General features: G+C 37.1%; 1 protein-coding gene and 1 pseudogene across 4 annotated transcripts in view; both read right to left on the bottom strand.

Moving 5' to 3' along the window:
- DCUN1D4 (defective in cullin neddylation 1 domain containing 4) overlaps positions 1-12285 on the bottom strand; it is a 95295-nt gene that overhangs the window by 42968 nt on the left and 40042 nt on the right. For 3 of the 4 annotated variants that reach the window (XM_043971179.1, XM_043971180.1, XM_043971182.1), the window contains one exon: positions 11110-11224. The exons of the other annotated variant lie outside the window; for it this stretch is intronic. In XM_043971179.1, the coding sequence (XP_043827114.1) occupies positions 11110-11224 (115 nt within the window). The remainder of the gene's footprint in view (positions 1-11109; positions 11225-12285) is intronic. 4 annotated transcript variants of the gene reach the window in all.
- Positions 2682-5069, bottom strand: LOC122730892 (annotated as a pseudogene).

Raw genomic sequence — 12285 nt, 5'->3', positions numbered from 1 at the left:
AACACTTTATGTTTGATTCTGGAGGTAATGAGAAGCTGACTGAATAAGGAGGTGGCATGTTCCAACCTGTGCTTTGGGAAGATCAGTTTGACAGCTGAGTGGAGGATGAATTAGAATAGGGAGAGATTGAGGCAGGCAGGCCACTTAAATAGTCTAGTCATGAAGTGATGAGGGCCTATATCAGGATGGTGGTGGTGTCAAAAGGGAGGACAAGATATGGAGGTGAAAATGACTGTCCACTGACTGGATATGGGGGTGAGAAAATGAGGATTTGAAAATTACATGTGGGTTGTAAGCACAAGTGACTGGGAGGATGGTGGTACTATTAACAGTAAATGGGAAGTTAGAAGAGGGAAACATTTGGGAGAAATTATAAAAAAATTCAGGTCAAGATGTCTAAATGCACTCAGAGATGAAAGACTCGAAGTTGGGAATGAGGTGAGGGCTAGACAAGTAAATCTGAGAGTCAACTACATAGAAATGATCATTGTAATCATGGGAGTTGATGAGCTCAAGTGAATTAGTATATGAAGAAACAAGGGCCCAGGACTGAGTCCTGGGGGATCCTGTTAGTGGGTGTAATTTGACTGAAGATTCATCAAAGGAGACAGAGAATGAGTAGTAAAGTACTTTTTTTAAGGAAAGAAGACAAAATCTTTGTTCCCTTCCATTCTTCTAATATTATGGTGAATAGACCCTATAATAAAAGAGGGAAAATAGGCCAGAAAAGCCTACATACAATTTGCCCCATTAACAGGGAACTCTGGTGACCATCCTTGGAAATTCTATTCCACAATAAAAAGAGCCTATAAGGCACTTTTCTTGAGGAATGGGAGAAAAAATTTGAGAACAATTTATACAATGACAGCTCTAAAGATAATCAACTTTGAAAGACTTAGGAACTTTGATCAACTCAATGATCACCCAAAATTCCAAAGGATTCATGATGAAATATGCTCTCCACCTCCAGATAGAGAGTTAATGAACTAAGTTTGGGTTGAAGCGTATTTTCTTTTCTTCACTTTTTTTTTTCTTTTTGACATAGCTAATGTGGGAATTCGTTTCACATGACTATACTTGTTTGTAATGGGTTTTGTTTTTCTTGCTTTCTCAATGGGTCAAGGGAGGGGGAAGTGAAAGGAAGCTATTGGACACTAAAAATAAAATTGAAGTTAAAAAATACAGGGAAAGACAATTTCTTCAAACATTAGCTAAGAGGTCACACATTTTTAAAAATATCAAACTTCACGTGGCTAAGCACTTATCTCAGTAACTTTAATGAAGAGAAATGGTGGACAGAAACCAAAAACTGGTACATTATAGCAGAAGCATAGAATTGTAAATAACTGAAACCATACAAATAAAGTTTTAGTTACCTCAAAAGCTTTAAAAACACAGTCCATAATAAAGTAATTCAGTGGGACCATAGATTTAGACCTGAAAAAGAAATAATCTAACCCAATATCCTCTTTGACAGATGAGGAAATGGAGGGCCAAATAGTGATTTGCCCACAGAAAGTAGGCAGAGCAGGTTCTCAAACCCAGGTTCTGACTCCAAGCCCAGTACTTTTTCTACCACAGCAAGCTCTCCCCAAAATTTTCTTTTGCAAAGGGATCTTAAGGATCATCAGAGTTTAAAGGGACCATTTAGTACAAACTCATCATTTTACAGATGAGGAAACTGAAGCCCCCAGAAGGTAAGTGACTTGATTAAGGTGTTATTGTTTGCCCACTGTTCTCAATGATGAAACACTGACTGGGTGATATCATGACTTGCAGTGAACTGGATTAAAGTGAGGGAGGGCTGTGCAAGGCCACCAACCTTACTCTCTCCTACAGAGCCATCTCAGTCCAGTAGCAAGATATACATCAGGATGACTGGAGATGGCCCCAGATCTTTGAGGAAATCAGGGTTAAGTGTCTTGCCCAAGGTTACACAGCTAGTAGGTGTTTGAGGTAAAATTTGAACTCAGGTCCTCAACTTCAGGGCTAGTGCTTTATCCACTGCACCACCTATCTGTCCCTGACTAAACTGACAAACATGAAAGAAACTATTAAGACATATTTATTTGTTTGGTTGGTTTTTTGGGGGGTTTTGGGGTTTTTTTTGGTTTTTTTGTGAGGCAATTGGGGTTAAGTGATTTGCCTAACAGCTAGTAAGTGTTAAGTGTCCAAGGCCGGATTTGAACTAAGGTCCTCCTGACTCCAGGGCCGGTGCTCTCTCCACTGCACCACCCAGCGGCCCCAAACATTTTAAAATCCTTTAGACACAGTAAATGCTTTAATGTTCTTTTTTTTGTGAGACAATTAGGGTTAAGTGACTTGCCCAGGGTCAAACAGCTGTTAAGTGTCTGAGACCAGATTTGAACTCAGGTCTTCCTGCATCCAGGGCCAGTGTTTTATCCACTACACCACTTAGCTACCCCATAATGTTCTTTTTTTAATGGAGCCAATTTTAAATAGACTTTATTCTCCAGGACAAGAATTGTACCTCTACTTCTTTACAATACTAATAACGTGCAATGTTGTTCTTTTCTCTCCTTCTGCACACATTCAAGTATTCAGAATGTCCAAATTTACACAGTAACTTAAATATTACTTTTAAACTGGCATTGCCTTGGCTACAAATTTGCCTTCTTCCACTTTTGGAAAGATACATGGAATGCTCTCTTCTGGTGTGTTTAGCTGACCTCTTCAATGGTGGATCCAGAAGAAAAACCTCCAGATGGGACTGCTCCACACCCTGGGAACCCATCAGGCATACCCCCTGATATAACCTTTGAATTCTGGCACTGCTTGATAATGATGGGATGGCATACTTTCTTCAATTATTTTTGCTGATGCTCAAATTCTTCCTTGGCAGCAGCCTGTTCTTATCCAAAGAGTTGGTTATTTCGTTATGTTTGTCAAGGGTTTTTTGTTTGTCTTCACCAATTTTGTCTTGGAGTTTCTCATCCTCTGCTATAGTCTTCATGATAAAAGCATAATATTCAAGAGAGTTCTTGAAAGACACCTCATCTCCCTATATCTCATTTTAGCCTCCTGGACTATATGTTCAATGTCTTCTTTACTCAGATGATCTTTGTCATCAGTGATGGTGATTTTATTCTCCTTGCTTGTGCTCTTATCCACAGCAGAAACACTGAGGATGTCACCTGCATCAATGTCAAAAATTACTTCAATCTGAGGAATACCACTAGAGAAAGGGGGGAAGGTACTATGACCTCAAAGTTGCCAAGCAGGTTGTTATCATCCTTTGTCACAGCTCTCTCATCTTCATAAACCTGAATGAGCAGACCAATCTGGTAGTCTGAGGGGGGTCGTAAAGGTCTGTACTAGGTGGGGATGATGGTATAGTGCTTGATCATAACTGCCTTAACATCATCAGAAGTATCAAATACCAAGAGAAAGGGGAATGACATCCTACAGTAGCAAATCCTGTACATTCTCAGATTTACCTCCAGACAAGATGGCAACCCAGTCAGCTGCATCACAGGCAATAGCCTCAGAACTGATACTCTCATTTAACATCTTAAATTGAAAAAGTCCTGAAGAAGTTTCTGGATTTGGAGGATCTAAGTAGAACCATTAATCAAGATAATGTCACAAATCTATGATTCATCTCAGATGGCATCCCTTAGGGCCTTTTCCACATGGTCCTGTGTGGCACAAAAGAGGTCAGCTCTTCAAAATTGGCATGGGTAATAGAGGTATAGATGCTGATATTTTCATAGAGGGAGTCAATCTCAATATTGGCATGGGCACTGAAAGAGGGAGTGTACTTTGCAGGTTTATAAGCAGTGCACAGATGGGAGACAGCACCCTTGTTTTCACTGATGTCCTTCTTGTACTTTCATGTGTACCCAGCAATGTAATGGTTGACCATATGGTTATCAAAGTTTTCCCCACTAAAGTGGGTATCCACAACTATAGACTTGACTTCAAAGATGCCATCTTCAATGATAAGAATGGAGACACCCTAAGTGTCACCTCCAAAGTCAAAGATTAACCCATTTCTCCTGACCTCGACCTTTTTATCCAAGTTTATAAGCAACAGCAGTAGTAGTTGGCTCACTGATGATTCAGAAATGGCTGAATCTTTGGTGGCCTGATGTTGGAAATCATTGAAATAAGCTGGTACTGTGATAAAAGCATTTGTGACAGTCTTCCCAAAGTAAGCTTCAGCAATTTCTTTCATCTTGATCAAGACCACAGATCTTTCTTCTGGACCAAAACTTTTGGTCTCCCCTTTGTGCTCTACTTGGACCACAAGTTTGTCTGCATAAATCACTATTTTTAAAGGCCAATACTTAATGTTTAACTTTACAACAGCATCATCAAATCTGTGATCAATTAGTCATTTGGCATCAAAAATTGTGGGCAGGGTTCACTGTAATTTTATCTTTATAGTATCACCAATTAAATGTTCTATGTTGGTGAAGGTGACATAGCTTGAGGTGGTCCTTTTTCTTTGATTATTAGCAAAGATGTCCACCTTTCCATATTGGTAGACTCCTAAACAGGAATAAGTGGTGCCAAGAACAAGGCCAACTGGGGTCCCTTTGACATGAAAGGTGACTACTGTGAAGTAAGAAGGGATGCTCTGCAGATGGGCCCATCATTGTTCTAAGTGCTAAGTGAGTCAGGTAGAAAGAATGAACCTGGCAGAGAAAAGGCAGCAACTCACCTGAGCTCTTCTCAAAACTCCTCGAAAAATCTTTATATAATGCCATAAAACAATTCTTAGAATGGCAGAACCCACAAAAGGATGGGATGAAATAATGCTATAGCCAAAAACAACTTAGAAGGTTGGCAAGAAAGGTCTGCCCTAGCTGGGCAAGAATGGAGCACAGTCCAGCACAGGCTGGGCCCCAACAAACAAAGAGCAGGCCTTGAGGGCCATCAAATCTGCAGCAGAAGCCACTGCTTCTAGAACTCTGAGCCCACAGATGGTAAAGGGGTTAAACAACTGTTCAGAAAGATATACAGGGGTCTCTTTGCTGCCATTGAGGCAGGACTCTTGTTTTGCCCATACCTGGATGCAGGTCATAGTCCTGGGTAGCAGTCATAGGGGGAGGAGGAGCACTAGCACACCAGAGTGTGTGGCCATAGTAGAGCAGGGACACTTGTCACAGTTCCAGGATAGAAAAGAATGCTTGTGGTCTCTCACAGACCAGAGCAGAGGCCAGGAGGGAATAAACACACCTCTATTTAGATCATATTACTTTGGAAGAACTAAAAATTTACAGGTCCCTAGAAGTATATCTGAAAACAGTTGCAGAACCCCTGAAGCTTGGGACAGTGTACCGTTCACACTGGAACTCTTTAACAAAGAGTTAAAAATCAAGAAAGTCTGGGAAAATGAGTAAGCAAGAGAAAAATATTCCAACCACAGAAAACTACTATGGTGACAAGGAAGATCAAAACACATACACAGAATAATATAACAAAGTCAAAGCTCCTACATCCAAAGACTCCAAGGAAAATATAAATTAGTCTCAGCCCATGGAAGGATTTAAAAGGATTTTGAAAAGTAAGAGAAGTAGAGGAAAAATTGGGAAGAGAAATGAGAGGTATACAAGAAAATCATGAAAAATAAATTAACAACTTGATAAAGGAGACACACACACACACACACACACACAAAAAAAAAACTAAAGAAAATAACACCTTAAAAATCACAATAGGCTAAATGGTAAAAGAGGTACAAAAAGCCAATGAGGAGAAGAATGCCTTGAAAAGCAGAATTGGCCAACTGGAAAAAGAGGCATAAAAATTTATTGAAGAAAAATACTCCTTATAAAGTAGCACTGGCCAAATGGAAAAAGAGGTACAAAAGCTCAATGAAGAAAATCATTCCTTAAAAAATAGAATTGAATGTTTAATATGATTGTACCATATAACCTATATCAGACGGATTTGCTGTCTTAGGGAGGGTGGAAGGAAGTAAGTGAGGGAGAAAAGTTTGGAACTCAAAATCTTACAAAAATGAATGTTGAAAACTATATTTACATACAATTGGGAAAATACCATTAAAATGGATAAAAATAAATTAAATTTTTAAAAAATTAAAATTGAGCAAATGGAAACGACTTTATACGACATCAGGAAACAATAAAACAAAATGAAAAGAATGAAAAAACAGAAGACAGTGTGAAATACCTCATTGGAAAAACAGACCTGGAAAATAGATCCAGAACAAATAGTTTTAAAATTATTGGACTACCTGAAAACCATGACCAAAAAAAGAACCTAGACATCATGTTTCAAGAAATTATCAAAGAAAACTGCTCTGATATTCAAGGACCAGAGAGTAAAATAGAAATTGAAAGAACCACCAATCACCTCCTGAAAGAGATCCCAAAATGAAAACTCTCAGGAACATTATAGACACATTTCAGAGCTACCAGATCAAGGAGATAATACTGCAAGCAACCAGAAAGAAACAATTCAAACATCATGAAGCCACAGTCAGGATACCACAAGATTTAGTAGCTTTGACTTTAAAGGATCAGGGGGGTTTGTAATATAATATTCCAGAGAGAAAAGGGGCTAGGATTACAATCAAAAATCACTTACACAGCAAAACTGAATATAATCATTCAGGAGAAAAAAATGGACATTCAATGAAATAGATGATTTTCAAGCATTCCACATGAAAAGACCAGAGCCAAATAGAAAATATGACTTTCAAGTACAAGACCAGAGAGAAACATAAAAAGGTAAATAGGAAAGACAAATTATAAGGGACTTAATAAGGTTAAACTATATATACTCTTACATGGGAAGATGATACTTTTAACTTATAAGAACTTTCTCATTATTAAGGTAGTTAAAAGGAGTATACACAGAGAGAGGGTGGGGTGTGAGCTAAATATAATGGGCTATCTAAAAAATAAAATTAAGAGGTGACCAAAAAGGATGGACTGGGAAAAAGGGAAAGGGAGAGATAGAATGGGGTAAATTGTCTCACAAAAAAGAGGCAATAAAAAGCTTTTATAGTGGAGGAGAAGAGGGAGAAGGTAAGGAGGAGTTAATAAGCCTTACTCTCATCAGAATTGGCTCAAAGAGCAAATAACAAACACATTCAACTGGGTACAGAAATTTATCTCACCCTGTAGGAAAGAAGAAGGGGAAAGGAATAAGAGAAAGGGGTTGGTAATAGAAGGGAGGATAGATTGGGGGGAGGGTGTAGTCAGAAGCAAAACACTTTGAGGAAGGGCAGGGTGCAAGGAGAGAGAGAAAAATAAATGGGAGGAAAAGGATGAAGGGAAATACAGATAGCAATAGTAACTGAAAAAAATTTCTCAAACATATAAATAATTGAGTCAAATTTATAAAAATAAGAGCTACTCACTGGTTAATGAATGGTCAGAGGATATGAACAGTTTTCAGATGAAGTAATCAAAGATATCTACAGCCATATGAAAAAATGCTCTGACTCACTGTTGACTGGAGAAATGCAAATTGAAGGAATTCAGAGGTACATAGCTATTGGATTGGCTAACAGGACAGAAGAGGAGGATGACAATTGTTAGAAGGAATGTGGGAAAAATAAGACATTTTGGGGGGAGTTGTGAACTGATTCAATCACTCTGCAGAGCAATTTGGGACTATGCCCAAATGGCTATAAAACCATCCGTAAATAGCCTTTTGATCAAGCAAAACCACTACTACATCTGTATATAAAAAGAGATAAAAAAAAAACAAAAAGGAAAAGGACCTATATCCACTAAAATATTTATAGCAGCTCTTTTCTGGTGGCAAAGAACTGGAAATTGAGGGGATGCCCATCAATTGGGGAATGGCTGAACAAACTGTGGTATGTGATAAAATACTATTGTGCTATAAGAAATGGGGAACATGAGCTGATACAAAGTGAAATGTACTGTGTACAGTACAAAGTAACAGCAAACTGCAAAATGATCAGTTGTAAATGACTTAGCTATTTTAAGCAATACAATGATCCAGGAAAATCTTAAGGACTTATGATGAAAAATGCTATCCATCCCCAGAGAAATAACTGATAGTATTTGAATAAAGATTAAAGCATACTTTTTTTACTGTCTTTATTTTCCATAAGTTTGGTGTTATGTTTTGGTGGGGGGGTTGGTCTATGTTTTCTTTCACAACCTGACTGATATGGAAAAGTTTTGCACAACTACACATGTATAAGCTATATCAAATTGCCTGCTTTTTCAATTGGGGGAGACAGGGAGAAAGGGAGACAATTTGGATCTCAAAGTTTTAAAAAATGAATGTTATAAATTGTATTTATGTATAACGGGGGTAAAATAAAATACTAAATAATTTAAAAAAAAACACACACAAAAGGAATGAACCTAATTAACTGGACTCATTAAGTGAAAAGGGTGGAATTTGAATCCAGGTCCTCTGACTCTAAACGCAGTGCATCCATACCAGGCTGAAGACAGAGGAGGTTACTTACTACCCTAGAAAGAGTTAAGTGTCCAGAGGATTAAACATACATCCTAGGCATAAAGGCAGCTATTTGGAACAAAGTTTATAGAACAGTTATTGCAGGTATAAAAGAAATAAAGTTTATGTACTACACTGACATGCTTCAACCACTCAAATACTTTATATAAAAAGATGGGAAAGTTGAATGTACCAAGCAAATGCCAATTCAGGCAGGCTAAGAATTCTAACCCTGCTCTAACTGTATGTCAGATAGCTCATCTATAACTTGGCATGATACTAAATTTATCAGTGTTCTATAAAAAACTAGAAAGCACTTTATATTTATAAAATATTATTTAAATGAGTAAACCAGCAGAATTACTACTATAACTGAAAGGTCAAGCAGACTATATTTACAAGATGTCTGGTGACAGGCCTAAAGTCTACTTATTGGTGATTAAATTTTACATTTTTGGCACACACACACACACACACACACACATATACACATATACATATATATTTAACACTCCTCATTTATTGGGGACAATCTTAATAAACAAAATGAATTGTAATACTTTCTCATCTCTAAGATGTATTTTTGCAGACATTGTGACCTATAATAGGGGAAATCAGATAGTTTCGAACTAGTATGTTCAATGGCTAAAAAGAAAACAAGAAAACTATTCAGGATCCAAAAAAAATTATTTTAACACATTTAGAGTTACTACATTTAACAGTGCAGATATTAATTCCAGAAGTGGTTCAAACAAGTTGTTTTTGATATTTTTGCTTCACTTCTTTTTTTTAATGTAAAACATTAACATATTTGTCATTTTGTACAATAAACTTGATTAAAAGAAAAAAATGAAAGGAAGTGAAAAATAGCATGCTTTAGTCTATTCCATCAATATCAGTTCTTTCATTGGAGGTGGATAGTATGTTTCATCAATAGTCCTTTGGGATTGTCTTGGACCAATGTATTGTTGAAAATAGTCAAGTCATTCAAAGTTCTTCATCAAACAACATTGTTGTCTCTGTGTACAATGTTCTCTTGGTTCTGCTTACTTCACTATACATCAGTTCATGTAAGTCTTTCCAGGCCTTTCTGAAGTCATCCTGCTTGTCATTTCTTACAGCACAATAATATTCCATCACCATCATATACACAGGTTGTTCAGTCATTCCCCAATGGATGGGCATTCCTTTGATTTCCAAATCTTAGGCACCACTAAAAGACCTGCTATAAATATTTTTGTACAAATAGGTCTTTTTCTCTTTGGGGGGATATCTTTGGGATATAAACCTAACAGTGGTACTGCTGGGTCAAAGGGTATGCACAGTTCTATAGCCCTTTGGGCATAGTTCCAAATTGCTCTCCAGAATGGCTGGATCTTTTCACAACTCCACCAACAGTGGATTAGTGTTTCAGCTTTCCCATATCCCCTCCAACAACCAATATTTTCCATTTTTGTTATATTTGCCACTCTGATAGGTGTGAGGTGATACCTCAGAGTTGTTTTAACTTGCACTTCTCTGATCAATAGTGATCTGGAGCATTTTTTCATATGATTATAAATAGCTTTGATTTCTTTGAAAACTGCCTATTCATATCCTTTGACCATTTATCAATTGGGAATGACTTATATTTTTATAAATTTGACTCAGTTCTCTATATATTTGAGAAATGAGGCCTTTACCAAAGATACTTGTTTCCAAAATTCCCAGTTTTCTACTTCTCTTGTAATCTTGGTTACATTAGTTTTGTTTGTGCAAAAGCTTTTACATTTTATATAATCTATTTCACATTTTGTTTTACTCTCTATATCTTTGCTCCTAAATTCTTCTGCCCATAAGTCTGACAGATAAATGATTCCATACTCTCTTAATTTGCTTATGGTAACATCCTTTATGTGTAAATGTACCCATTTTGACCTTATTTTACCATATGGTGTGAGATGTTGGTCTATATTTAGTTTCTGCCATACTGCTTTCCAGTTTTCCCAGCAGTTTTTGTCAAATAATGAGTTTTTGTTCCAAAAGGTTGGATCTTTGGGTTTATCATATATTAGATTATTATAATCATTTACTAAAGTGTAATTTCTATCTATTCTATTCCACTTATCTACCTCTCTATTTCTTGGTCAGTAACAGATTATTTTGATAATTACTGTTTTCCCATCTACAGAACAAACTCCAATATCACTGGTAATCTCAGTCATTCCTCATTTCAGTTCAAAAATTTCTTTCCAATGACATGATCAACATAATTTTGTGAAAAGTAATAACTGAATTATATTTCATTTTATACCATTAGTGAAGACCACTTTTAAAAAGATGCAATAGTCTCTGCTTTAGGAATACACAAACTGAAGAGCTTTAAATATAGAGAAATGGATTTTAAGTCCACCTTTCTAGGAAATCAAAGCACTAAAATAAAAATATATTGCCTAAAGGCTCAAAATTGCCATACTTATTTTTATTTATTAGCTTGATAAACATAAAATGAGAACTATTAAATAAATATCATCTTCAATGTGTAACCTGATTGGACCATAGCATTGTTTAAGTTACCCACATACCACAATTTAAACTGCCAACATTTAAGATACATTTGACAAGTTGATAGCCAATAAGTTTAAATGATTACTTACTTCATTTATTTTAAATTATGTTATTGTAACATACCTATCATGTCTACTTTTCTTTGCAGATAAATCATCTCCAGCAGCAGGTCTTCTCTTTTTCCTTGGTGGCATCACTTTGCTAACGCAGTCTGATGAACTGCAAGATCGAAGACTTCCTGAAAAAGGAATTAAGAACACAGGCACAAAGTATAAAACAGATGTAGTTGCATAAAATGGCAAGCTCGCTATCAAAGAATTTGGGTTTTTGGTCAACAGACATTTATGTCCCTACTATGTGCCTAGTACAAATGCTGAGCACATGGGTGACAAAGAAAGGTAAAAAAGCAAATAGTCCCTGCTCTGTAGGAGCTCAGAGTCTAACAATATGCAAACAACTAAAGACAAACAAGATACAGAGAGGATAAATTGGGCATCGTCTCAGAGGGAAGGCACTAAGGCACTAGCAGTAAGGCAGATCAGGAAAGGCTTTTTGTAGAAGGTGGGACTTTGGCTGAAACTTGGAGAGAAGGGGAGATGAGGAGGGAGAGAGGTCTAGGCATGGGAGACAGCCAGTGAAAATACCCAGAGTTCGGAGATGGGGTGTCCAGTGTAAGTAAGGAGGCAAGGAGCAAGGAGGCCAGTGTCACTAGTTCACAGAGTCTGTAGAGGGAAGCAAGGTATAAGAAGACAAGAAAGGGAGGAAGGGACCAGGTCATGGAGGGCTTTAAAAGTCACAGAGAACACTTTATGTTTGATTCTGGAGGTAATGAGAAGCTGACTGAATAAGGAGGTGGCATGTTCCAACCTGTGCTTTGGGAAGATCAGTTTGACAGCTGAGTAGAAGATGAATTAGAATAGGGAGAGATTGAGGCAGGCAGGCCACTTAAATAGTCTAGTCATGAAGTGATGAGGGCCTATATCAGGATGGTGGTGGTGTCAAAAGGGAGAAGGAGGTATAAACAAGAGATGTTATGCAGGTGGGAATAAGACTTTGTCAGTGATAGGGAGCCAACACAAACTGTATAAGATCATAGAGATGGAAGATGGAATGTCAATTTTCAAGACTATTAAGTAGGTCAGTTTGGCTAGAAAATAAGATTATGTAAAATGGAGTAACATGAAATAAATCAGGAAAAGCATCATACTCTACCCAAATTATTATGGTCTTAAAATATAAATTCTTCAGATTGGAATATAATCATAGGTGATATAAGCTTTTAAAAACAAAGGATATTCA

Source organism: Dromiciops gliroides, chromosome 6, assembly GCF_019393635.1.
Source record: "Dromiciops gliroides isolate mDroGli1 chromosome 6, mDroGli1.pri, whole genome shotgun sequence".
Taxonomy (NCBI): domain Eukaryota; kingdom Metazoa; phylum Chordata; class Mammalia; order Microbiotheria; family Microbiotheriidae; genus Dromiciops; species Dromiciops gliroides.
Note: the sequence above shows the minus strand (reverse complement) of the source record. Positions and strands in the feature narration are given on the sequence as shown.